The 26,094-nt window shown below is 46.9% G+C and overlaps 1 protein-coding gene and 1 long non-coding RNA gene across 4 annotated transcripts in view; one reads left to right on the top strand and one right to left on the bottom strand.

Moving 5' to 3' along the window:
• The window catches only part of LOC142830301 (uncharacterized), a 55,145-nt gene extending 45,904 nt beyond the window's left edge, over nucleotides 1-9,241 (bottom strand). The window contains exon 1 of one of the 2 annotated variants that reach the window (XR_012905458.1): nucleotides 9,121-9,241. This is a non-coding gene — a long non-coding RNA (uncharacterized LOC142830301). Of the gene's footprint in view, nucleotides 1-6,822; nucleotides 7,142-9,120 lie in introns of those variants that run through there. The other variant, XR_012905457.1, reaches the window with a different exon arrangement.
• Nucleotides 9,242-22,874: 13,633 nt separating this feature from the next.
• Nucleotides 22,875-25,853, top strand: DLX2 (distal-less homeobox 2). Of its 2 annotated transcripts, none has more exons than XM_006138968.3 (3): nucleotides 22,875-23,508; nucleotides 23,891-24,075; nucleotides 24,645-25,853. In XM_006138968.3, the coding sequence occupies exons 1-3, from the start codon at nucleotides 23,157-23,159 to the stop codon at nucleotides 24,987-24,989; spliced, it is 882 nt and encodes a 293-aa protein (XP_006139030.1). In that variant the 5' UTR covers nucleotides 22,875-23,156; the 3' UTR covers nucleotides 24,990-25,853. The 2 variants fall into 2 exon arrangements, with proteins under 2 accessions (XP_006139030.1, XP_006139029.1); XM_006138967.3 differs by having other exon boundaries at nucleotides 23,888-24,075.
• The last annotated feature ends 241 nt before the right edge of the window (nucleotides 25,854-26,094 follow it).

Genomic DNA, 26,094 nt, shown 5'->3' with positions numbered 1-26,094 from the left:
CTTTTCCGGAAAAACTTAAAACGGAATTGTATTCCGTTTTAAGCAGTTCTGGAAATTCATGCCAGTGTAGACACAGCCTACATATTTTTAGATGTTTTAGTGTCAGTTTGCACTCAGAGGCAAAGAAAATATTCCTGATAATTGAAAACCCAGCCTTAGACTGCAACAACTAAGGAACTTTAAAGTTGCTTAAAATTTACTGATTAAAAAAAAAAACCCACCACTTTCTACCTTATCAACCTACTGAACAATCAGGACAGGGATGGGGGTAAATAGGCACCTATATAAGAAAGAACTTCAGATATTGGGACTGTCCCTATAAAAATCAGAACATCTGATCACCCTATTACTAAAAATCAGATCTGAGTACCATTTATACTAGGATGGAAAACTATGTATATATGCACAAAAGCTTCAGAGGTCATCTGATGAAGTGGGTTATGCCCAGGAAAACTCATGATACCATCCATATGTTTTGTTAGTCTTTATGCTACTAGACTATTTCTTGTTTTTATATATTATATATATATGCGCACAGTTGCTAGATAACTGAAGAGTTCACAAGGCTGCAGGGTACCATAGACATTGTGCTGTTATCAGTAGATGACCCCAGTTCATCAGTAAGAAAAGCTCAATTGTAATAAAGACATAGTAGCATACTTAAACAGTGTGGCTACGTCTACACTGGCCCCTTTTCCGGAAGGGGCATGGTAATTTTTGAGATCGTAATAGGGAAAGTAGGAATAAGATCCTCCGGAAAAGGGCGCTTTTTCCGGAGGATCGGGGCCAGTGTAGACGCTCTTTTCCGGCTTTTCTAAAAGCCGGAAAAAAGCGGTGGACATTTTTATTTAAATGCCGCGGGGGATATTTAAATCCCCCGCGGATTTCCCTATTACGATCTCAAAAATTACCATGCCCCTTCCGGAAAAGGGGCCAGTGTAGACGTAGCCTGTGAGACACCTAGAAGGAAGAGAGAAAGCCAGGGTCTATTAGGAACAGAATAATTGCCTCATGTTTTCCCACAACAAACTGAATGGTCCCCGCACAGCTGCTATTCACGCACCCTTTTTTTTGCTAGGCAGATTAGTCAATCCAGTAAGACTTTCTGGGCAGGACAAGAGTCACTATGCTCCTCTGTCACATACACAGCACCTGACTTCTAGGATTCCATTGAAGCTGTGGAAACACTACCCATTTAGGGGCTGAAGTAGTCTAGTTAGCCCAGCAGATGCTCCACATTTAGGACTAAATATTCAGCAGTAATGAAAACCTCCAGCTCATCTGGATTTATCTGTACTTGCATAAAATAAAAATAAAAAATCTGAGTTCCCCCAAGGTATCAGGAGCACATATTGCAAGGATTACCACTTAGAAGGGGCCTTTGACCCTGCTCCCCTTTAAGGGAGTGCAGTGTCACTAACTGTGCTTCACTTTCCAGTACTAGTATTAAGTAAACATGCTATGCTCCATACTCTCCCCCTTGTACGTCCATGTGGGGACAGCCATAGTCTAGCCCATAATGTGTCGTTTATAAATAATTTGGGGATCCATCTGTTATTTAGCGGAAACATCCTTTAAGAAAACCAATAGGATCAGCTAAGAGAAGAGAAGATATCTGCAGCAGAAAAACTGGAGTTCCATAGCTGACTGCTGAAGGAACTGGGTAGTTAAAAGCAGAGGTTCTTATCTCAGCTTTGAAGGCTAGTCTGGCCTACTCTGTGTTAAAAGATATTTGCCAATATACAAGTTCTGCTCTTACTAACACCACAGGAAAGCCATTAGAATCAATGGAGCTACCTCAAGCTTTCAGCGGTGTAAAACAGGAGCAGGAGTTTAACTAGCATAACACAAGCCAACCAGCTACAGAATCGCTGGTCAAATCCAAGGGAAACTTAAATTAATTCTTCGGTAGCTGAAACTGGAATCAGATTTTGTCTATTCACAAAAAATGGACTAGTCTTGGTAAAAGCCTCAGACCTTGTCTACTCTGTCTGGTGACTGAACTTCCTAATAGAGGAGAATTTTGGTTGGCTCACTAATTTCTTCCTTCCTCCCTTTGTCATCTGAAGTCACTACTTAATCCCCAAGCTAGACATAACGGGCCACCTTCAGTAAAAGCAGATCATATGCAGCTCAATTCAGTGTACAACAAAGTAAATGACAACCCTTAAGATTAAGTCTTGGAAGGAGAGGGACGTTAGATATTTAAGTGTGAAGCTTTGTACAGGATAAATGCCCTGTATGATACATTAGTATGGAACAGGGGTGCCATCCAGTGGCCAGTTTGATGCTTTTGATAAAATGTAAAGTAATCTGAGGGGTAGCCAAGTTACAGACTAACAGGAAAAACTTTAAAAAAAAAAAAAATAGTCTAGCAGCACATTAAAGACTAACAAAACATGTAGCTGGTATCATGAGCTTTCATGGGTACAACTCACATCTGAAGAAGTTCATAGTCCAACTTATTCTTAATGACCACAGCACCCCATTTGTCTTACTAATAACCACAAGGCATACCACATTAAAACTAACCCTGGAACTTTCCCTTGCAACAAACCCCATTACCAGCTTTGTCCACATATTTACTCTGGAGACACCATCACTGGACCTAACCATGTCAGTTATACAATCAAGGGCTCATATTCCTGTACGTACAGCAGTATGATATATGCCATCATGTGCCAGCAATGTCCCTCTGCAATGTATATTGGACAAACTGGTCAGTCACTTTGCCAGAGAATCAATGCTCACAGGTCAGATGTCAGAAATCTCCATACACAGAAACCTGTCAGCCAACATTTTAATGAAACTGGCCATTCCCTTAAAGACCTGACAACATGCAAAGAGACTTGAACACCAGATGACAGAGGGAGACTTCAGAACTTTTATGTATGCTAAAATTTGACACGTTGCAAATGGGCCTTAATATAGATGTTACATGTTACAAAGACAGCCTCCCCACCTTTTGATATTTGTAGTAACTGCAGATTAGCCACGTAATTGACTCTTACAATAAGCAATTTCCTCCTTCCTTATCTCATCCTTTTCCCCTCATCCCCACCTTCTATTCTATGTAGCTGATTGGTTAGTTTGTAATTTGTTTACTTTTTTCATTATATCCCTGTTATGTCATGCCAATTCACTTTCAGAATATGATCCGAAGTGGGTCTGCCCTACAAAAGCTCATCACCCATAAACTATCTCGTTAGTCTTTAGTTTAAAGTGTACATGACTGCTTTTTTTTGTTTTGCCAAGATCAGACTAACATGGCTACCTCTGTTACTTTTCATCATAGCACTGTGAGGACTGCAGAGCAATAGACTGTCTTGTCAAGAGTGCATAGCAGCAGTTTCATCTCCTCAAATAATGCAGAAGCGATGAGGAGTCCTGTGGCACCTTATAGACTAACTGAAGTGTAGGAGCATAAGCTTTCGTGGGCAAAGACCCACTTCGTCAGATGACATGCATCTGACGAAGTGGGTCTTTGCCCACGAAAGCTTATGCTCCTACACTTCAGTTAGTCTATAAGGTGCCACAGGACTCCTCATCGCTTCTGCAGATTCAGACTAACACGGCTACCCCTCTGATACTCCTCAAATAATGGTTTCCTTGAGCAAAGGCCACATAACCATTTCTTGATCCTGTCCTCCCAGGAGCGTTTCCTGCTTTCCACTAGCAAAAGACCCCACTTCTTCAGAAGCCAGGTAGAACACTGGTTCAAAGGACAAAACATGGTGTAAAACATTTCCAACACCTCAGATAGTTAACCTGCCTAAACTCAAGAGGCAGACTGAGAAGACCTAACATTTGTCCTCTTCAGGTGTCAGTCTGCATCCTTGACAGACAAATTTCATGATAACAAAAGGGACTAATATCAAGTATCAAATCAAGATCTGAGGGCACGGGTGAGCCACTCACAGAGCTCCAGAAAGGTCTCCTTCCTCATTGAAGAATTCTGGAACGACTGATGGTTGCTCCACCTCTTCATGATGAGCCAGTCCCACCAGTCTGTACTGGTGTCCAGATGCCAGAAGCAGCCATTCATGGTGTGCAGGGGAGGACAGGTGGGATCCAGCAGCATGAGCTGTGCCCGCAGAGAGACAAGGAGGGTCTCCAAGCAGAGTAGGGGGTTGGGCTCCTGCAGAGCCTGGGAGCCAGCCTGCAGGAACTGCTGCATAAGGTGCAGCACAAGCTGCAATAACCATTGACTGCTGAGAAGCAGCACCGGTTCCTTAGCTGAGGTATCCGCAAGGGCAACCACAGCGAGCCAAAGAAAAAGGCTTTGCTGTCCCTTGAGGAGGCAAGCCAAGAAAAAAAGGCTGAGACTCTGCTATAAAGGGGGGGTCCCTTTAAGCATGAGCCTCAGATAACTGATATCCTGATGCCTTGCCTGAAGTGATTGCGGGTGGTCTTAAATGCAAGTTAGAGCATGCACACAGATTGGATGCTAATTCAGAATAGTTAAGCACTATTTCTATGAGCTTTTGGTGTGTAGCTTATTTTGAAATAATGTCTATTTTGGAATATTTCTTCCAAAATTGCTTATGTAGCCACAGCCAGCCTTATGCTTCACCCGTCACAGATCTGTAAACTGAAGTATCAAAAACTCAGGTGGCTTGTGATTTATTTTTTTTTGGGCCTAACACCAGTTGGGGGGAGAGGGGGAAACTACTACACTAACCCACCTATTACCCCTTAATCTGTTCTTCATGATGAAAGTATTCCTCAGGGTGCTACGGAAGCACTCAAAGGACTCATATAACCTTCTTGTAAACTGACAGGCAGTAATCTCTCTAAAATAAAGTCTCTCGTGATTAAACTAATAATCTCCAACAGTGTATCCTAAAAATCCTAAACACACAACACCCTTGTTGCAAGTTAAAGAACATTTACATTATCATATATATAGTAGCCCAGTGTCTGAGTCTGTAATGCTGAAATTCTTGCTGTTCCCTCTGCGGGGTGCTGTTGCCTGAAATGCTGGCTGTTCCCTCTGGGCAGCCCATGCTGCATGGGGGTGAGGAACCCAAACAGTCACTTGAACCACTTGCTCCCATGCGGCGGCCTGGCTGAGAAGCACAGAAGTCAGCCGAGTGCCACGGCGGGAGGTGAAGCCGTGATGTGCGGTGTGACAGCGGCTCCAGGCCCCGCCCCCGGCCGTGAACATTACCACCCCGCCCCCCCTTCACCTCCCGCCACGGCGCTCGGCCGACTTCTGCACTGCTCAGCCAGGCCGCCGCATGGGAGCAAGCAGCACAAGCGACCGTTTGGGTTCCTCACCCCCCCCCCCATGCAGCACAGGGGGTGCTTAGCACAAACAGCCATTTGGGCTCCACAGTCCCCCCCCCCTCCCGAGTGAGAGGCAGGAGAAGTGAAAGAAAGAGACAGAGAGAGGGGGGTGGGGGAGGCAGTAGGAGGACGAGAGAGACGGAGCGAGAGACCGGAGGCTCAGGAGAGAAGACCGACGTAGAGGAGAGACCTGAAAATCCTGTCTTATGACGGGCTAATTGGCTAGTCATATATATAGTAGCCCAGTGTCTGAAATGCTGGCTGTTCCCTCTGGGCGGCCCATGCTGCATGGGGAGTGCGGGGCCCAAACGGCCGCTTGCGCTGCTTGCTCCCCCACGGCGATGCAGCTGAGTGGCACAGAAGTCAGCCGAGCACCACAGCGATAGGTGAAGGGGACTGGGGCGGTGATGTGCAGCATGACAGCGGCTCCAGGCCCCACCTCCTGGACACGAACGTAACCACCCCGCCACCCTTTGCGGCACTCGGCTGACTTCTGCGCTGCTCAACCAGGCTGCAGCATGGGAGCAAGTGGCACAAGCAACCAATTGGGCTCCACACCTCCCATGCAGCACGGGGAGTGCATAGCCCAAATGGCCTTTGGACTCTGTGTCCCCTGAGTGAGAGGCAGGAGGGGGAGGAGAGAGAGAAAGAGATGGAGCAAGAGACCAGAGGCTCAGGAGAGAAGACCAACGTGGAGAAGAGACCTGAAAATCCCGTCTTATGTTGGGTTGCCTCTATGTTTACCTCCACAGGTATCAGGCAATTGCAGATCTTATTGGCCTTGGTGGGAAGTGGGGTCCTGGTTTGTGCTGCTTCCTGCTGCTCCAATTGGCTGCGCATAGCAGTCTGTGGCCAATGAGATCTGCAATCACTTGATACCTGCGGAGGTTCAGGTAAACAGAGGTGAGGGCCCATCAGGGACTAACCCTGTGGACTGGATTCAGCTCACAGGCTGGAATTTGACCACCCCTGCTTCAAAGCATGGGAAGAAAGTTTTGAAGGCTGGGGAAAGTGTTGCCTTCCCAAACCGCCTCTCATAACCCCACTCATGCTCCCCCAGAATCTATGTCCCCTCCTGCCCGCTGTTCCCATGGCAGAGAGCACTGGGCCCACTCTGGCTGCCCAGAGCTGTGGGTGCTCCAGTCATGCCACCTGCCCAGCACTAGGGCTGGCAGCTCAGCTGTGGGGAAGGGGCATTCATGATTGGGCTATCCCATGCTCTAGGGCCAGGAGTGGCTGCAGCCATGCTATCGGAGGCTGAGGGTACTACCCTGGGGCAGGGATCCCTGGCCACAATGCGGAGTGGGAGCACTGACCAGCAACAGTCATGGGAGGGTTATATGCTGGTGGGCATGGAAGGGGCGTGCCTCAGGCAGAAGGGACAGGACTAGGGTCTAGCTTCCCCAAGCCAGCATTCCCCCACCGCTCATGTTTTAAAGTAAAACACATATACATGTCTCCAGCACGTGGATATTAAATACTATAAAAACTATCCTAAGTTAATATTAAAATAATTTAAAACATTCAGCTTACTCTATACATCGATTGCTTCTTCCTTTTTTAAATGAAATCACTGCCGTGCTGCTCCTCTTCAACTCCTGGCCAGTCAGTTTTACTCAGCTTGGTTTCTCTCTCTCTCTCTCTGCAGCAGTGTGTTTTTAGCATCTCTTGCAGGCTTCCTAGCTCTTCCTGCATGGCTCCCCTTTCCTCACACACAGCCTCTGCACGCTGAAAATGCTGCTGGCCTGTTATGCTACACTGTAGTTCTCTCTTTACATGATTTTGTAGCCTTAGTACAGTTACCTCACACTCACCCTACAGTTACCTCACACTCACCCTACAGTTACCTCACACTCACACCTGCTCCGCCATGACCGTTACCTCAGAATTCCAATGGGCAGCTCTGACCTTTAAAACCAGCTGTGACCCGTATGAGAGGGATCTAATCAGCTAGAGGCTTAACCTCTGTCACTCCTCCCTATACATCACACCAATCCCTGTTTTTTCTCTTTGCTGTTCCCCCATATCTATTTGAATCCCACTATTATCTCTGGTAATAGTGAGGGCAATATCAGGAAAGAAGGTGCTTAGGGGCAGAGCTGTCTCTCATGGGTGGGGAGCACAGGGCTTGAGGCAACCCCTTCCCTGTGCTCCAGGCACAGGCTCTGGGACACCCTTCTCCTGCCACCATGATGAGTGTAGTGGTGCAGAGCAGCAACATGGGTCGCCCCCATGTCCCTCCTTCTGGGTAATCCCCTGGACCGCCTTGGGATCCATCCATGGCAGGGTGTCCGCCCTGAGACTTCCAGAAGCATGGGTCCTAGTAGCCCATATGCAAACTATCCACCTCTGTTTAAGGGCCACCAGTGGTTCAGGATAAAAGTGTATCATAGCATCCTATCATACCCTTGAAAGGGTGGTCTGTCACAGAAATACCTTCCTTCAGGCCTCCGGGTTCAATTACCCTTTGAGAGAGCTCCAGCAAAACAGATTCCTGGCCCTGACTGAAGGCTGTTCCCCAGACTCAGAACACAGGATATAATTATGGGGGGGTGTTATTGAACCCAGAAATGGATCTGAAGTTCAGAAGCCAAATTACCCAAAAGAGCCACTGTAGTGTGAGTTCATTAGTACTATGCCACATGTTGGACCTTCCTGGTTCATCACCCTGGGGACCTGACCAGTCCTGAATGAGGGAATTTTCTGGATCAGAGGAGGTCCCCTGCCACTGGTCTCCCAGGACTCTGCCCCTCCCTTCTGCTGGCTCCGCTCCAGCCCTGATGATACAGGGCTAGGAGCTTGGCTCTGGCTCGCTTCTAACAGCTGGCTGGGGCTCTTCAGAGACAGAGCTCCCCAGCTCTGCTTCTGTCCCCCCTAGCTGAAGTTTCCCAGGGACTGGGCTCCATGGCTGCCCCACTTCAGTTCCATCTGGCCAAAACTTCCTGGAGATTGGAGTCATGGCTACCCTGCTGAGTCAGAGCTCCATGACTGCCTGGCTGCTGCCACACCCAGCTAGATTTCACCAGTCCCAATAGCAGGGCTCTCCTACTGCTGGACTCTCACCTGGCTCACACTCTCAGGTGCTGGGGGTCTCTGGTTCAGCAACATCTGTGAACCTGCCTGACCACAGATGTTGCCAGACCAGAGTCCCAGATTTAGGAGGTTCAAACCTGTTCTATATATTCAGTATGATAGGGGAAATATTTAGTTTTTAATACATGCACATTCTCACAGCAAAATGGCCATTATTTTATCAACTATAATTGGTTAATAACATAGTAAATCGGGATGCTTTTACTAATTTGTTCTTAACCAATTAAATCACGGTGTTTTATATCATATACTTCAAAGAGCCCCAGGAGTCACATTAAAGAGCCATTTTGACTTGTAAGCCTCAGTCTGAGTATCACTGCACTAGAATGTGACTAGCTATGTGAATTAAATCAGAAACCAACCAGAATAGCCTGTGTTTTTCCATGGTAGCTAATTCTAAGGATTGATTATCCACACAGCTTGTTAAAGTCATTGAACTATCTCTAATGCCACAGTATTATTGATCACACAGGACATTTACAGTGTAATGAGGCAATGACTACATTAAAACTAATCTCATCTTGACCTAGTCTTGGGATTCACATACACAGTGAACTATATTTGATGTAGTTTTGGAGTAGAAGGTTTCTTGCCTTTGAGGTTGCGTGCAAACAACAGAACCACATCAGCAATATATCTTAGTATCATACTCACTGACTATCCAGTTCTAACATGAACAGCACTGCAGGATTCTACAAGGTAGAAAACATAAATAATAATAATAAACCAACTCTTTACCTTTAAAGGACACACACAACTTTGACATGTATCTGCCTGAGCAACCACCAATAATATTTTCCAGTTTGTGGCTCTTATTTATAACCAGACTGTAACAGAATGTCAGTAGCCTATGGCTGATTCATCATTCTGTGCTCTTGGGAAGTGTCCCCACATGGGGTAAATTGACAAGGTAATAGTTTAAGTACTAAGTGATTAACTAATTAGCTGCATGAGTCAGGTCCTCAGCTGGGAACAGTTAAAAAAGAGGCAGAAAAAAACCCTGTAGAGATACAAATGGTCCAAACAAGTCCAAGAGCAGAGCTTTTCCATTTTCCCAAAATATGCCTTAGTGGTAAGTAAAGGTTTGGGGAAAAGCCATGTATGCTATGAGGAACAAACACTCATAGACCAACCATATCGTAAATACAGCATGTGACATTAAACGTGTTATTGTGGTGGGTGAGGATGGTTTGCTGCAAGGAACCCAACATGAGAGAACCCCACCCTGTGACCAAGGTTTTGTCAGCCTATTCAGACTGACTTCACCTGGGAGAGTAGGTGGTGGATGATCACCACCATGCCCAGCCCTATACCTTCCTTGCTGCATCTTCACGTTAGTTACATGAAAAGATAAAACCAAAACACTACGGAGAAAGAGGACAAGATGCAAATAAATTTACTTAAATGCAGTCAGTGCAACCACTTCATTATGTGCCTCCCATCTCGTATCTCTGATGTTTTTATTTCTCCAGAACTGTAGGATTTTATACTTAATTACTACAAAATCTCCACACCTAGCCTCCAGCCTCAATTACACCAAGCTGATGGCTCCCGTTTTCTTGCGCATTTGCTACTCCTTCAATTTGACAGTGCCTCTGGTCTGGCTACTCAACTAAATCAAAGAATAAATGTAATAATATACAGGATGTGGGCTTGATTGCCAGGAACTGCCCAAGTAGACTTGGCCAGCCCCAGGGCAACAAAGAGTTATTCCCCCTTGCAACAGCTATCTTTTGCTTACTCTTTATAGGACCCCTCGTTAGGAGCAAAGTGAGGCTGCCTCTAGTGAATCAGGCTCCCCTAGAATCCAGCTGTTCCCTCTCAATTTTCCTGAGGTGAGAGAGAAAAACTCCTGGATTCTAGTTTCACTTGGTGTATCCGTAACACACAGTCTAAATCGGTGTCTCTTTCTTTTATTAGGAAGACTGGAACAAGAGAAAGTTTTGACCTGAGGCCCCCTTTTTTCTACTGGCCATGATTTAATTGATCAAAAATCCCCCTGAAAGCCTAACAAAAGATTTCGATTGCAAGGAAGCATCACCATTTTAAGCCTGATAAAGACTCCTCTGCTGTTTGAGAAGAAAAAGCAGAAAGCTCCCAGACATGCTCTGCATATCACTAGTGATCCATAGACTACAAATTTAGAACCACTTTTCTAGCATTTTCTTATCTCTTGCTCTAAGAGCAGAACAGCTTCTCTTTCTGGTTACACCAATAATTACATACGAGAGAGTACTGACGTTAAACTACCATCCCATGCAGCAGGTAGTGCAGCTTTGAGAGCCTTTGCACAATATGAATTTTGCCAACATAGTCCCTGGAAACAAAGACACACCTGTGCTAAATAACAGTGGGCTAATCCACTATTAAAATTCATAGATTGTCCTCCAACAGAGGTTTTCATTGTTTATATAGGTGCTGCCACAGAATCATCAGTGAAAGAGATTAGCTGAGGCCAAGGTGACTTAATAACTCCATAAGGATTTTGCAGAACCCGTGTCTTAGACAAAGCTTAAATAAGATGTTTACTACAAAGGCCAAAAAATAGAAATTCTGGGAGAGCCAGGCCAGGGGGCAATTCTTCCAAAAGAGTTCTGTGATTTTTAGAATAGAGTAATCTGGTACACAGATGGATGAGAGAATAAACAGTTTTTAGAGAGGAAAATGATAGTACTGGATTCTGAAACTAAACACAGCAGGCAAGAAGATTCTGTATGGATGTTAAAAAAAATATCCCAGGCTCATGTTATTTTCTAAAGCCGATATGCTTAATCCCTCACGGAAAGAAGTGTAACTGTTATCATTATTCCAGAGGATAATGCCTGATCTCCCTAGTTATAATGCAAGCATTAATCATCATCAGAACTTAATTTGGCACATCACCAACTAGTTACCTTTCTGTTACATAAGCAGAGGTCTAATATTGTACCAAATGCCATTACCCATCCACTGGAAACTAAGGATATTAAGAAGCATGTAATTCATTAATCGTGTAGTCAACAAAAATGTTCTCAACTACATGATTAATTGATAAGGATTAGCTCTGCTACCACTCAGTCCCAGCTCATGCCAGGTCTAGAAACTACCCCCACCACAGCTCCGCACTATAAGCACTTGTAGGCTGTGTCTAGACTGGCCAATTTTTCTGGAAAATCAACCGCTTTTCCGGAAAAACTTGCGAGCTGTCTACACTGGCCGCTTGAATTTCCGCAAAAGCACTGAGGGTATGTCTACACTACCCCGCTAGTTTGAACTAGTGGGGGTAATGTAGTCATCCGCAGTTGCAAATGAAGCCTGGGATTTGAATTTCCCGGGCTTCATTTGCATGAAGCAGACCGGCGCCATTTTTAAATGCCGGCTAGTTCGGACCCCGTGCCACGCGGCTACACGCGGCACGGACTAGCTAGTTCGGATTAGGCTTCTAATCCGAACTAGCTGTACAGTTCCACGAGGCGTACAGCTAGTTCGGATTAGAAGCCTAATCCAAACTAGCTAGTCCGTGCCGCGTGTAGCCACGCGGCACGGGGTCCAAACTAGCCGGCATTTAAAAATGGTGCCGGCCGGCTTCATGCAAATGAAGCCCGGGAAATTCAAATCCCGGGCTTCATTTGCAACTGCGGATGACTACATTACCCCCGCTAGTTCGAACTAGCGAGGTAGTGTAGACATACCCTGACTTCCTACTATAAGAAATCAGTGCTTCTTGCGGAAATACTGTTCTCCTCCCATTCAGGCAAAAGTCCCTTTTGCGCAAAGGTTTTGCGCAAAAGGGCCAGTGTAGACAGCTCAGATTTGTTTTCCACAAAAAAGCCCCGATTGTGAAAATGGCGATCAGGGCTTTTTTGCGGAAAAGCGCGTCTAGATTGGCACGGACGCTTTTCCGCAAAAAGTGCTTTTGCGGAAAAGTGTCCGTGCCAATCTAGACGCTCTGTTCCGAAAATGCTTTTAACGGAAAATTTTTGCGTTAAAAGCATTTCCACAAAATCATGCCAATCTAGACGCAGCCGTACTGTAGAGCCACAGCGGGGGTTGATGCCGGGGCCTGGCATGAGCTGGGATTGAGCCAGCCTGCCCGTGCACCAGCTCTTAGTGCCAGGACCTGGCATCAACCCCCTCTGTGGCTCTGCACTACAAGCACTAAGAGCCAGCATAGGGGTTGATGCTGGGTCCCGGTGCAAGCTGGAACTGAGCCAGCCTGTCAACCAGTCCACTAAAAAATGTACTTGCGTGGGAGGAAGAGTGTTGTGTGTAGTTGATAGCATTAACTGATAAGCGCCCACTTATTGGTTAATCATTTAGTCGACTACTGGATAAACAACGAGAAGTCCTATAACACTTTATAGACTAACAGATTTATTGGAGCATAAGCTTTTGTGGGCAAAGACCCACTTCATCAGATGCATGAATAAATCTGTTAAGCTACGTCTACACTGTACATTGTTGCGCAAGACAATATGCAAATGATCTGTGGTGATGCATATTCCCGTGTCTCATTTGCATACCTGATGAGCCGCCATTTTTGCAGCAGGAGTTTTGCGCAAGAAGGAGCTGTCTACACTGCTCCTTCTTGTACAAAAACCTGCTCTTGCGCAGGACCCGTTCTTTCTGAAAATAAGCGGCAAAACGGCTCCTGCACAAGAGGGGTTTTTTACGCAAGAAGGAGCAGTGTAGACAGCTCTTTCTTGCACAAAAGCCCCTTCTGCAAAATGGTGGCTCATTAGGTATGCAAATGAGGCACGGCGGTACTCATCACCATGCCTCATTTACATATCTTCTTGCTCAACAATGTGCAGTGTAGATGTAGCCTTAGTCTATAAGGTGCCACAGGACTTCACATTGTTTATGTGGATTCAGACTAAAATGGCTACCCCTCTCATACTTATACCTACTGGAGACTGTTTGCTACAATCCTGGAAAGAAGATGACAAGATTGGCTGATGGAACAATATTACAGAAATATTGTTGTTTCTATAAGGCTAGGTCACTATAGCCTTTTGTCAGAAAAAGCTATGCAAACTGAGCTCCGCAATTTGTGTAGCTTTTTCCAATTGCTTTTCCGGAAGAGGCTCCATCTAGACAGAGCCAAATGGCAGAAAAGCCTCCTCTTTTGGAGGAGCCCTTATTCCTCGTAGAACAAGGTATACAGGGCTCCCCAAAAGAGCGTTTGCTCGCTCTTCCGCAAAAAAAAGCAAAAGAGCAAACGCATTCCTTGGACGCAGTGGAGTTTTTCCAGGATAACAGCCCTGGGACTGGAGCTCTCCATCCCCAAACAGGCAGCAGCAGGATGAGCGCCCTATGCACACTGCCCTGCCCATGTGCCCCATGCCCAGCCTGAAGAGACCTTCACCTGGAGCAGGGCAGTGCATCTGCAACTGCAAGGGGTCATACAGCCAGAGGACGCACATTGCCCATAGGGAGCTGCAACGGGACTTCCCCTTTGGTATCCTGGAAAAACCCAACGGTCTAGACGTACCCTAAGAGAGTTTATAGCCAAGGTATGAGCACATGTATCCCATTGCACGCACATTCCAAACTGTTGCTAATCACTGACACCCCAGGGAAAACTTTGAAAAAGATTCCATTTAAAAATATTTCCACTTTTATACCATCTATATTCCCCATCTTTCTTTCTTTACTCCTCAGGGCATATGATTAAGCCCTGATTTCTGTTTCTCAAGAGTTCATCATCTATTTATTCTTCACCCAAAGGCATAATCCTTTGTGATATCACAGTTACTTCCGCAGAAACTGAAAAATAGGACATCACGTGAGGAACAGCATGAGATATTTCTTATTCTTTGTTTCTTAGTACTAAAACATGTGAGAAAGACTGGCTCGGGGCTCAGGCTATCGAGTCACCTCTGGATCAGCTCTGATCCAGGGTATTAGTGACCACATTGTACATCATGTCACTGCCCTCCAATGACACTTTGATAATCCTATGGGAAATTAATTGGTCCATTTACTATGCCAGCCTGATCTACTCAATGAGAGTTGGATCAGACCTCCAATGAATAAAATAATGCATCGCAATGGGCATTCTCAGTAGAAAGTTCAAAGACTACTTTTAATGCCCAGTCAAATTATTTTCTCAGCTCTAGATCTAGTCCTCTCCAGTTCAGGGTTGTATGACAGCTTGTAGTGTTGGTGTCTGTGTTAAACCTGTTCTGTCCATAGAGGAATCCAATCTCCAATCCTATCATTTAGTGATCTTTAGATAACACGAAATTCACAGAGGAAAAAGGATATATATTGTGCAAGAAGAAATGTTTTTAATAATATATGTGTGAGTCATCTGCAGCAGGACTGTACAAAAATAGTTCCACACTGAAAGATTTGAATGATCAGCACCAAAGACGCTGATTTTTATTGAGCTGGATATTTCTTGGGTATGTGTACCATTAATTTGATAAGCCGACCATGTCCCTGACATTCTTAGTAACCAGCTATAACTGGGTATGTGGATGCTTCTACAACAATTAACAAAAAGCAGTTCCATTATCGTGCAGCCTTTAGCACGGAATGATTCACAGCGCATATGAATCTCACAGCCAAAACCTTTGACAGTGCAGCTTCTAGTGATAAAAGCAATGTGCTTCTCTCTCACTTGTGACTGCCTGATTAAAGCCTCTAAATATTTTGTTTTCACAGTACTCCCTCTGACCAAACTACTACCTCACAAACAACTGACCTATAATTCCAAATTCATTCCACACTTTGCTCATTGCTGAGGAGTTAAACAATGCGTAAAAATCATTGGTATCTCCTCCCCACCTTTAAATCTCACCTAATAATCCCCATTTTTCAGTTATTTCAACAGTAAACCACCATGTTGTGCTAAACTTCTCAACTAAACATATAAAGCAATGAGAGGAAGAAAATAAACTATCATTAATTTCATGTCAAAAAGGCAACTGCATAAGCATATGAGCTATATCGTTACATCAGTGTTTAAAAAGAACCCTTCATTGATTTCAGTAGGAATTCCACTTCAAACCTGATGGTACAAAACAACATCAATGTCAGTGTAGTTCTGATTGAAAATCCATAGTAATATGAGGCCCCTTGTTCTGTGTATTCCTCCCTCCTTTCTTCCCCTTACCTGATGTCATCTCCCCTGCAATCATGTCTTGTTAGCCTTTACTTAGGAGTTGATCATACAAGTCCCTTATTTATATGAATAATCCACTAAAAACTATTGGATAACTCATGTGAGTAAAGACAATTCTGATTGATGGAATTCTAAGCGTGTAATCCTGCAAATACAGATGAATCACTTTACTGATGTAAATGGCCTCATTGATTGATGTCAGTAAAATCCTCACAATCAGAATGCTACACTGAATGGTAAGACTGGGCCCTAAGGCCTGGTCTACAGGACATGAGGAAGGTCATCATAAGATACGCACCTCCAGCTACACAAAATGCATAGGTGCAATCGTCTTACCTTAAGCTGAGCCTTGGCACATCCACACTCCCGTCGGCTTCCATTACTCCTCGCAAAAGCAGGAGTACCGGATGCTGGTGTGGGCTGCCCTCAATGTTCAACTTATGGGTTTATACTTAACCCGCTAAAACGAATGCCTGAAGCTTGACCTCCAGAGCATCAATCTTCCAGTAAGTATTGGCATTCCCTAATGCTGTGGTCACCAACCCGTAGATCGCAATCGACTCTTCAATCAGGTGGGGGCTCAACCAGTCGATTGCGAGGCATTTGCCTCCCCCCTTTTCGCCTTGCCCCCAAGAAGAAGCCCCAGCTGACACTACCTCCAGCGACAATGGAGGTAGCGCCAGCTTCCTGTGGTGTGGGAGGGAAGTCCCTCAGCTGCACACCACGTCTGGGGTTTCAGGAAGTGCATAGGTTGCTCTCCCCTCCCCCAAAACAGCCGGCGCATTTCCTGAAAGCCTAGGTCTGTCACACACTGGTGACTTCCTTCCCCTGTTGCCTTCCTGTGCAGGGAGGGGGAGAGTAGGAGTCCCAGGACCTTGCCAGCTCCAACTGCTCAGGAAGTGCACGGCTGCCATGGTGAGCGGAGAAGCAGGGCGCAAGTGCTTCTTGAGCAGTTGAAGCTGGCGCAGTCCCCCACCCCACATGCAGGAAAGCAGCAGGGGGAAGGAAATCGCCGGTGCGCAACAGACCTGGCTGTTCAGGAATCGTGCCCGGCTGTTTGGGGAGGAGGAAGCAGCGCACATGCTTCCTGAGACCCAGACCTGGCACGCAGCTGCAGGATCCCCAGATACTGACCCCAGCTGTCCCCTCCCCCTTGCCAGACCCTCCCACACACACAAGTACCCTGTTCCAGCCCCCACCAGCACCCTGTCTCCTGCCCCCACGAGCACCTTTCCCGTGCCCCAGCAGCCACCAGCGCCCTTCCCCAGCACCCTGCTCTGTGCCCCCATCAACACAGTTGGGGCCACATTAGTGAGGCTTGCGGGGGCTTGGAGGGGTTGTTTTTTTGCATCTCATTTGTGTGTCCCCGACTGACTCTTCTGTGAGTCAGTGACTCCTGACTCAAAACAGGTTCCCCGCCCCATCATAAATAAAGACAATGCTGAAACCTTTTGTGTTTTGACATAATATTTTATTTAAAAATTATGCCTGGCCAACAAGCTCCCAACTGGGGCCAAGCCCCCATCTGGCTGCAGCATCATAACACTCCTGCACCACCACCCCCACACCTCAAATCTAAGCCTAGTGTACACTGGAACCCCTGTCCTGAGCCTCTCATATCCCCAAACTCCTGCACCCCAATATCCCCAGACTCCTGCCACAACACTCCTGCACTATCCACATCCCAAAAATCTGTGTTCTGAGCCCATGATACTCCAAACCTCCCTGCCCTGAGCCCTTCATACATCCCAACCCAAACTCCTGCACCCTCACATCCACAAGCCTGTGGCTTGCTCAGCACCCCAACGCTCCACCTGACTCCAACACTCCCCAGCCTGGAGTCCCCTCCCTGAGCCAGCATCCCCTTCTGCACCTCTTCTTGCATCCAAATTCTCTCCCAGAGTTTGCACCTCTCACCCCTTCCCACACCCAAATCCTTTATTCCCACCCCAGAGCCTGCACTTCCTGTCTCAATCCATTGATAGTGCATAAGGGCTGGGGATAGCAACTGATGGAGAGAAGGGGCACAGAGAGGGTGGGGGTCTCAAGGAAGAGGTGGGGTCTTGAGGAGGGGATGGGGCAGATCTTGGTTTGTCCTGACGTTTAAAAAGTGATCTTCGGTGTAAAAAGGTTGGAGACCACTGCCCTAAGGCTATTAGCCCCTTGAGCAACCACCATATACTCATTATGCAAACTCCATACATGTGCCAAGTTCTGTTCACTTAAGTGGGATTTCTTGCATAAGTACGGACTAGTCATAAGCCTAAGAAATTATACAAACTTTTAGCTACCTATAACATATTGCCTTATAAAATATTTAATATTTTACACAAGTGAAGCCTGCCATATAAAAGCACAGAGAAACTATGATTAAAACATCTTTCTCAGGCCATTCAGGAAGGAGCAATAAAAGGCATGATTTTTTTCTATGTGCCTTACCTTTAATAAGTATTTTAAGGGCTTAAAAATATGGTTTGTGATCAAATTATAAAGAGCACCATTTTGGTTACCCTGATCACTATTTTTAATTGCAGAATATTTTCTCCTCTTGGGTACTGTTCAATTGTTGTTTTCAGGTGCTGGTTTCAAGCCGACAAATGAGGGGAAATATTGTCAAGAGTTTAGGATTATGCATCTGGGAGCCATTGGAAATCAAGAACATACACCTTGAAAATCAGCAAACCTTGTGATATTATCAGTTTTTACAAGGAACAATAATAGATAAATGTGTTCGATATTTTCCTGAATTTGCGTTGCTATTTACTGTTCTGCCCATAAACTGAACAAAGTTCTGAGCCCTCCTATTACTTCCCTAGGTAAACGCTGGATTTAACACGATGCTTGTCGGGGTGCAGTGAAATGTGCTGCTAAGACAAGCGGGGCTGGAGGCTTCATGCGGATGTTTCCTGTCTCTTATGAGCTGGGATATATTGTTTATCTTAGAGCAGATGTAAGTCATTAATTTGTTTTTATTATTAATTATATCTGAGGATTTCAAACTGTTTTAACCGAGGAACTAGCTGAAGCCTCCCAATGTCCCTGCGAAATGAAGAATTTTGCAGGTGATGCAATGAGGAAGGGGTTTAAGCACAAGTCTGGGACAGAATCTGATGGCAATGACAAGACTCTGGTTAAGTTCAGTGGGGAAGTGAATCAAGTCTCCTGCCGCTTGACGCTACGCCTGAGCCACGAGCACTTCTCTTTGTTTTCTCTTCGTATCCTCCCCTGCAGGGATGAAAGCCGCACGGTGAAAGTCCCGAAAGCACCCTCATGCAGTCGCCAGCCCCGCTTGTCTTAGCAGGGCTCTTCACTGCACCCCTGACAAGCATCACCCTGTACAGCTGCAGCTAGAGACGCGAGCTGCCAGCGCTGCCCAGAAAGGAAGCAAACGCCCCGCAGCCAAAGCCGTTTGCTAGGACAAACAGAGGCTTTCAGACCCCTTGTTCAGTGCAAACAGGCCTGGCAAAGGGCCTGGGAAATGAGGGCTCGGCAGCATTGAAAGCCGCATGGTCCATGTGGGGAACTGAGGAGTCCTCCCACAGCCGGGAGCTCCCGGCTCAGCACGTGTGAGGGAAGGGGGGGATCCGATCAGGAATCTGAAGAAACCGGAGGGAAGGCTCTTGGAAAGTTCGCTTGTTCTCTGGATACCGCTGGCCGCCCGCAGCCCCTTTCTCCTCCTCCCCTTTCCCTCTCGCCTCCTCTCAAGCCCTTCGCTGCAGAGCGTGTGGCTTGCAGAGGAAGGAGACACGCGGTTACAAGTGCGGGGGAACCCGGCAGGGCGGCGCGCTGGCGCGGAGAGAGCGGGGGGAGGAAGGGCTGTTGCTAGCTTAATGCCCAGCTTGGCTCCTGCCCGCTCCCTGTGCAGGGGTCTGCGTGCAGCAGCCAGGGGAGACAGAGCAAAGACAAAGGGACGCCGGGTGCCTAGCTCTGACAGGGTCTGTAACAAGTGCGATGGCGGGGGGAGGGGAGATTACACAAGGGCGAAGTGGCAAACGGGGGCCGATATCATACTGATCCCACTGTCCCACCGACTCACAGCGTTGCGCTTTGATTACTCCGCCTCTCTCCCAGGGCAAGGCAAGAAACGTGTCCCAGAAGGGAGAACGTGTCCCAAGGAGCGTGAGACAATGCGACTCTTTCGAAAGAAGATCTTGGAGGAAAAGTTAAGATGTGGCTTTAAAATGTAAAGAATTCAGTGTCACGCCTAGAACTCTCTCCGGCCTCCAGGTTGCATTCGAAGTTAATGTGTTTGGGCGCCGGAGACAGCATTCAAGGAGGCAAATCCAGCCAGTTATAGACATCGTCACAGCCCGCCCTGACAGTACAGGCGGTGGCTGCAGCGTTGTATATTTGCGCCTGTTTCCCCCAGCATTAATTATTTACAGCCCATAAATCCAAACACCATCACCGACAAAGTGGGCTCCAGACGACAAAAACTTAAGCTGAAATAAGTGTGTTACTCTTTATAAAGGTGCGACAAGACTCCTGCTTGTTCTTGCTGAAACAGACTAATAGGCTGTCCCTCTGAAACCTACTCCATGGGAGGGCTCAGAAGGGCAGCGTGGATAGCAAGGGAAACAAGCCAAAGTACAGAGGCTTTTCCTTTTGAACACTCCCCATCCTCAGTCACAGCTGCGTGTGGGAAGGGAACGGATCTGATATTGGGGGCTAGGGAAGAGTTGAGGGGAGCTGAAGTGACTGCTCCCTGTAGCCCTCGTCCTCTGAACCATTAGATCCAGCTTTAACTTGTTGGCCAGTTTAACACTCTGCAAAGAAAGCAATTCACCCGCCTTTTTTTGTGCATGATTAGAAATAGATTAATGGATACAATTTGCCAGGGAAGTATCTGCCTTTCTCCTCAGCTCTTCTTAAGCAGAGTACATTAGCAGTAACACTCTTTCAGTGTATGCTTAAAAAGTATTGGATTTCCTGAGACAATCGCTTCCTCGCCCTTCTACCAAGAAAGCTGTCTGCGATTACACTTGTGTTGTACAAGGTCGGATAGACACAAGGGATTCATTTGCATGTCTAAGTTCCTCTAAGAAACAATTTTCTTACAGTCAGCGTTGTGTTGATCAGCACATAGTTTCATAGATCAAAAAGCCAGAGGAGAAAATAAAATACTTGAGCTATGTCACTTGGCTCATGCTTTTTTTCAGAGCTCTTTTCAGTGAAGCTCTGTATCTGTACAGAACCGGAGGGCTAACTGAGATCTCGTCAGGATGTCGTGACAGTCGAAACTGAATAGAAAGAAGAGGAAAGTCCAATTAAAAATGCAATCTAAAGACAGAAAAACATTGTACCCTTGAGAGGGCACGATTGCCTTATATTTCATGGGGTCAGCAGGTATTTTTTTAGAGTGCCTTTGTCAGTAAGTCAGTCATGGTCCCACTTTGTGAGCTTAGCCAATGTGTGGTATCATTTGTATTGAGACGGTTCTTGGCAAAGTAAAGCTATCTAGGAAGGGAGTTATATGGTCTTTTCTTTGTTCCTGAGAGCCAGCTATATGATGCTGAGCACCCACACTGTACTTGCCCAGGGAGGTTGTGAAATCCCCATCTCTGGAGATATTTAAGAGTAGGTTAGATAAATGTCTATCAGGGATGGTCTAGACAGTATTTGGTCCTGCCATGGGGTAGACTCGATGATCTCTGGAGGTCCCTTCCAGTCCTAGTATTCTATGATTCTATGATTCTTCAAAGGAAGAGGAGAGATTTTTCAGAACACCAACTTGTTTCCGTGATACACTGTTGTTGCAGGAAGTTGGTGACACAATTATCAGTGACACAATTATCTCTTCAGTCAGAGAAACTTCAGGCACTGCGTTCTAGCTCAATTTTGTGGCTTCTAATTACTGTTTTGTAAATTGTTCTTTGGGGTATTTAAAGAGAGTGGCGCCTCGGTCCGAATAGAGTCATCTGTTCGCAAAGACACGGTGTTTTTCCCGCTAGGTGGCGGTACAAGGCAATATCATAAATTCAACTTGAGCATGCACAAAACGTGTTTCCTTTCTCCTGGTCTGTACTTACTTCCCGCGCTAAGAAAGAAAAGAATCAAGCCAGGCTTTTACAAATTATAAATACGGGTTGTAAAAAATTGTTAAGAAATAATACGATATCCTGAAACCGACAAAAATATGGACAGATAATTCAATGAATAGCAGTGCCAAACAACTGTTCGATGACAAGTGCCCTATAAAGAATTTAGAATAAGATCTGACTGTTGCGGGTATGAATTATGAAACTCAGTTCCGTTAAAAATATTCTGTATCGTTAGTTTTTCATTCTTATAATCCGATTTTATAAGTGTAACAATACGCAAATAAAAAAAGGAATGATTAGGTTCACCAGGGATGATCCCAAAGAGATATCATAAATACAATCATTCGTATTCTACATAGAGTCTTTCATTCAAGACTTCAAACCCATTTTTATTTAATCCAAACATTTGTTAACTAGGACTCAGGGCTACACTCTTGCTATTAGTTTACAGCTTTTAGGTCTGAGCAGATGCTAAAAATGAAAACAGTTTGACACCTACATAGCACTTCTTCATCTTCAGATCTCTAAGCACTTGACAAACGGGAATGAAGGCCCTTATCCCCATATAACAGATGGGGAAATCGAGGCACAAGAAGGTGAGTGACTTGTCCAAGATCAAGGTAACTGGATTGTAACTCTTGCCTCCCATTCTTTTGCCCTCTTGTCACTGAACTACGCCTATCTGTTAAGATTCTTGAGCTGAACTCATCACCTGATATCTGAAAAACACTTTGTATGTGCAAACTGTATAATATTCTGGCTACATAACATCATCATTTCAGTAATAGCACCCTCCGCTCTACTGTAACCTCAGCTCTCCCGAAGAGGGTGTGTTTAAGCGGAAAACCAGAACAAATGAGAGCTTGCGTAGAACCCAGGGGGGTTCTTTCCTTTGTGATAACTCTGTCAACAAATATATCTAGGGCTTCACCAGACACATGACCAGCTCTGACTAGACTAAGCTAATACCTGATTAGGCTAGAATCTTTCTGGGCTAGGATCTGGCAGTGGATCTGACCGGGCTCAGATCTAACTGCTCCATCTTCCCCCTAGTTTGCCGTATTTATACATACTGCTGCAGCGTGAATACTAAAATGGCAACACTCTGTTTTGTGTAACCCCCCCTTGGAGGCTGATTCCTTTTTGTGTCTGTTCTCCCTCCTTCCTCCCCCTTCCCCGCACACACCCCTCCTTTTCTGCACGTGTCATATGTGAGGCGCCTACTGTGTCCTGGGGTTCTATGGAACCGGAGGGGATACAGTAACTGAGCACTTGATTGGCTGTTGCTAGGTGACGTCGCCTGCCCTCACGTGACTGGTGTTAAATGCCCGCCTGGCAGCTTCCACCGCGGCAGACAATCGTAAAGCTGCTGGGAAGCCAACTGAGCTACTGCTGCTGCTGCTGCCGCCGTCCGGAATCTGGGAGAGTGTGTGACCGAGCTATGATGGTGACTCCTCCAGCCACTGAGTGGGACCTCCAGTGATCTCCTCCTCGGGGCTTCCAGCAGCAGCCTCTCTGCTCTCCCTGTACTAATTACTAAGGGGCTGAGGCGCCTTTCTCCCTCGCCCCCTGCTGCTGCGGCTGTGTCCCCCCCCTTCTACATTTGGGGAGGGAGGATCAGGATGACTGGAGTCTTTGACAGTCTAGTCTCAGATATGCATTCAAACCAGATTACCTCCAACAGTTATCACCAGCATCACCAGCACAGCAGCCTGCACAAGTCCCAGGAATCCCCCACCTTGCCCGTGTCCACAGCCACCGACAGCAGCTACTACACCAACCAACAGCAGCAGCACGGAGCAGGCGGAGGAGGCGGGTCGCCCTATTCACAGATGGGCTCTTACCAGTACCACGCCAGCGGCATCAATACGGTTCCCTACTCTGCCAAAGCCGGCTACGACCTGGGTTACACTGCCACTTACAGCTCCTATGGACCCTATGGAACCAGGGCTTCCCCGGCTAACAATGAGTCTGGTAGGGCTAAGCCTCTGGGGGAAATAGTTTGGGGTCAGCTGGTGTCAAACAGAGCAGCTCTCCTGTCTTAGCTTGGCCTGTTTACACCAAACGAGGATTTGGTCCATTATTTTTAAAAGTGCCTCATTTCCCTCTCATTTTTAAGCGGCTCTGACTGGGTATCAGCGGTGTGGCAGGGGATGGGGGCTAGTGGTTAACAAGGGGACTCCCTGGCCACGTTTCTCCCGGTAACTCAGGCAGGGTTGGTGCCTTACAAATGGCCCGGAATGGGCTGCCTGGGAAGCAGCGTTTTTCATGTCAGTTCCTTGTGTAGCTGATTACCGGTTAACTTTTCCCTGCAGCGTGGGCTGGTGAGTGCTGACTCTTGTTGTTGTTATAGCAGAGAAGGAAGAATGCGAGCCCGAGGTCAGGATAGTAAACGGGAAGCCAAAGAAAGTGCGGAAACCCAGGACCATCTATTCCAGCTTCCAGCTGGCTGCTCTACAGAGGCGTTTCCAGAAGACCCAGTACCTGGCACTGCCCGAGCGAGCGGAGCTGGCGGCTTCCCTAGGCCTCACCCAGACGCAGGTAAGATGCTCCGGTACTTTTACCCCAGGGGGAACTCCTGGCGTTTAGTGGGAGTTTTGCCATTGACTTCAACAGGGCCTGCATTTTGCCCTTTACGCCGTGCACCCTGCGTCCTGCGACAAAGTCGGTGCCTGTAGCGCTGGCTCAGAGGGGCATGTGGCCCGCCCTGTTCGGTTTGGTTGATTTTCGTGCCCGCTTCCTGTAAGGGAGCGTCCTGTTTGCAGCCCCCTAACTGACTCTTCCGAGATGACTACATAAGCCGTGGTCCCGACTCAAACTCCTGTCCGTGGGCGGGAGGCGCTGGGATTAGCAAAACTCTCCTTAGAGAAAAGTTCGGTGCGCTCCCTCTGCTCTTCGGCACAGGGACCGGCTGAAACTACTGACTGGCCTCGCTTGCTCCCTTTAGCGCCCGGTTCCCTTCCCCCACCGCTACCGCCCCCATGTTCCGCCTGGCCCAGCTGGGGACCCTGCTAACCTGCGGCTTGCCCTCGCCCTGCCCGCCCCCCCACCCCACCCCACCAAGCAGGTCCCCAGGCCGGCTCTCACCCTGTCCGTCTCCTTTTGCAAAGGTAAAGATTTGGTTCCAGAACCGCCGGTCCAAGTTCAAGAAGATGTGGAAAAGCGGTGAGATCCCGTCGGAGCCGCATGCCGGAGGCAGCGCCTCTCCCCCCTGCTCTTCGCCCCCAACCTCTGCCCCTTCCTGGGACTTTGCGCCCCACCAGCGCATGAGCAGCGGGGGAAGCTCCGGATCCAGCCCCAGCGGCGGAGCGGCCGCCTTCCTCGGTAACTATTCCTGGTACCACCAGGCGTCTAACACCGCTTCCCACCTGCAAGCCGCCTCTCCGATCCTGCAGCAAGCGCAGCCCCATCACCATCACCACAGCGCGGCAATCAGCGCAGGGACGATTTTCTAACCCGGCAGAGACTGAGCAATCGAGCCCCGCTGAGCGGAGATCCAGGGGATCAAACCCAACCCGCACCCGCGCGGACTGAGGTACAGACACTGGTGCTTTGATGAAGTATTTCTTCGGCAATCAACGCCTCCCTCTCCCTCCGGCACGTTAAAAGGCGAATAACTCTTCCCTGCAGACTTTGCTTTGTTCTGGCCCGGGTTCGGTTACCTCTGTATCTCGCTCACCCAGTGTAACTCGCTGGGCTAACCCGGCCGTGTGTTTCGACTCGTTCCTTGCTGAGGTTTATTTTTGCCTTCCCATGCTATTCCCAGCAACCAGAAAATAAAACTCTCCTTTCCCTCCTCGCATATTTTTCACCAAATCACCAGTGGCTAACTTGGGTTAATTTTATTTTTTACAAGTTTATAGGTGCCTTTGCGGATGACCTCATTTTGATGTTGAAAAAAGAGAAATAATTTTATATGTAGATTTAAAAAAAACTCCCAAGTTTAAATTATCTTTTTTAAATTGGTGCAGGACTAGCGTTCCCGAGGAAATGTTTGTAAATAAAGCAGTCTGTGCAGATTCTTTCCTGGTTTCTTTGTATAAGAATATTTCCATTGGCTCAGCCTGTATTTCATTTTTGGTTTTGTGAACCAAGTGTGGAAACTCTCAGCTCTCTGTGTAGGTGCCACACATTCCTGATTATTTTCAGTTTGATAAGTTTTCTCTTTGCTGTCAAAATAAGCTACTGATTTCCCCCTCAGTTGTTGTTTGAACCTTAAAACAAAAAGGTACTGTTGGTTATTTATTAAGGACACAAAATACTCTTAATGTTGCTTTTACCGTAAGAGATTATTTAAATAAATTATTGTTTTCACTGTACTTGGGCTGTATTTCCTTCGAGATCCGGACTCACACGCCTATTTGCTTGCACCAATTTACACTAGTCCCTGCTGCCTCTCTGCAAATTTACCTTGCACATCCGCAAGCCTTGCAGCCCAGCCCCGGAGGAGGGGTCAGTGTGGTTGGTACGTGGCTTTCTTTGCCCTCGTTACAACTGTTGCATTGAGTAATTGACCGTTCCCTCCTCCCCTCCCTTCCCTTTTCCCTCCACAATAAAGTC

This window comes from Pelodiscus sinensis, chromosome 7, assembly GCF_049634645.1.
Source record: "Pelodiscus sinensis isolate JC-2024 chromosome 7, ASM4963464v1, whole genome shotgun sequence".
In the NCBI taxonomy this organism is placed as follows: Eukaryota; Metazoa; Chordata; order Testudines; family Trionychidae; genus Pelodiscus; species Pelodiscus sinensis.
This window is presented reverse-complemented; position numbering and strand designations above follow the sequence as displayed.

Coding starts and splice junctions, on each gene's coding strand:
- DLX2 (XM_006138967.3), top strand. CDS start 23,157: ATGACTGGAGTCTTTGACAGTCTAGTCTCAGATATGCATTCAAACCAG. Junction 23,509..23,887: donor CCCGGCTAACAATGAGTCTG/GTAGGGCTAAGC, acceptor TTGTTGTTATAG/CAGAGAAGGAAGAATGCGAG. Junction 24,076..24,644: donor TAGGCCTCACCCAGACGCAG/GTAAGATGCTCC, acceptor CCTTTTGCAAAG/GTAAAGATTTGGTTCCAGAA.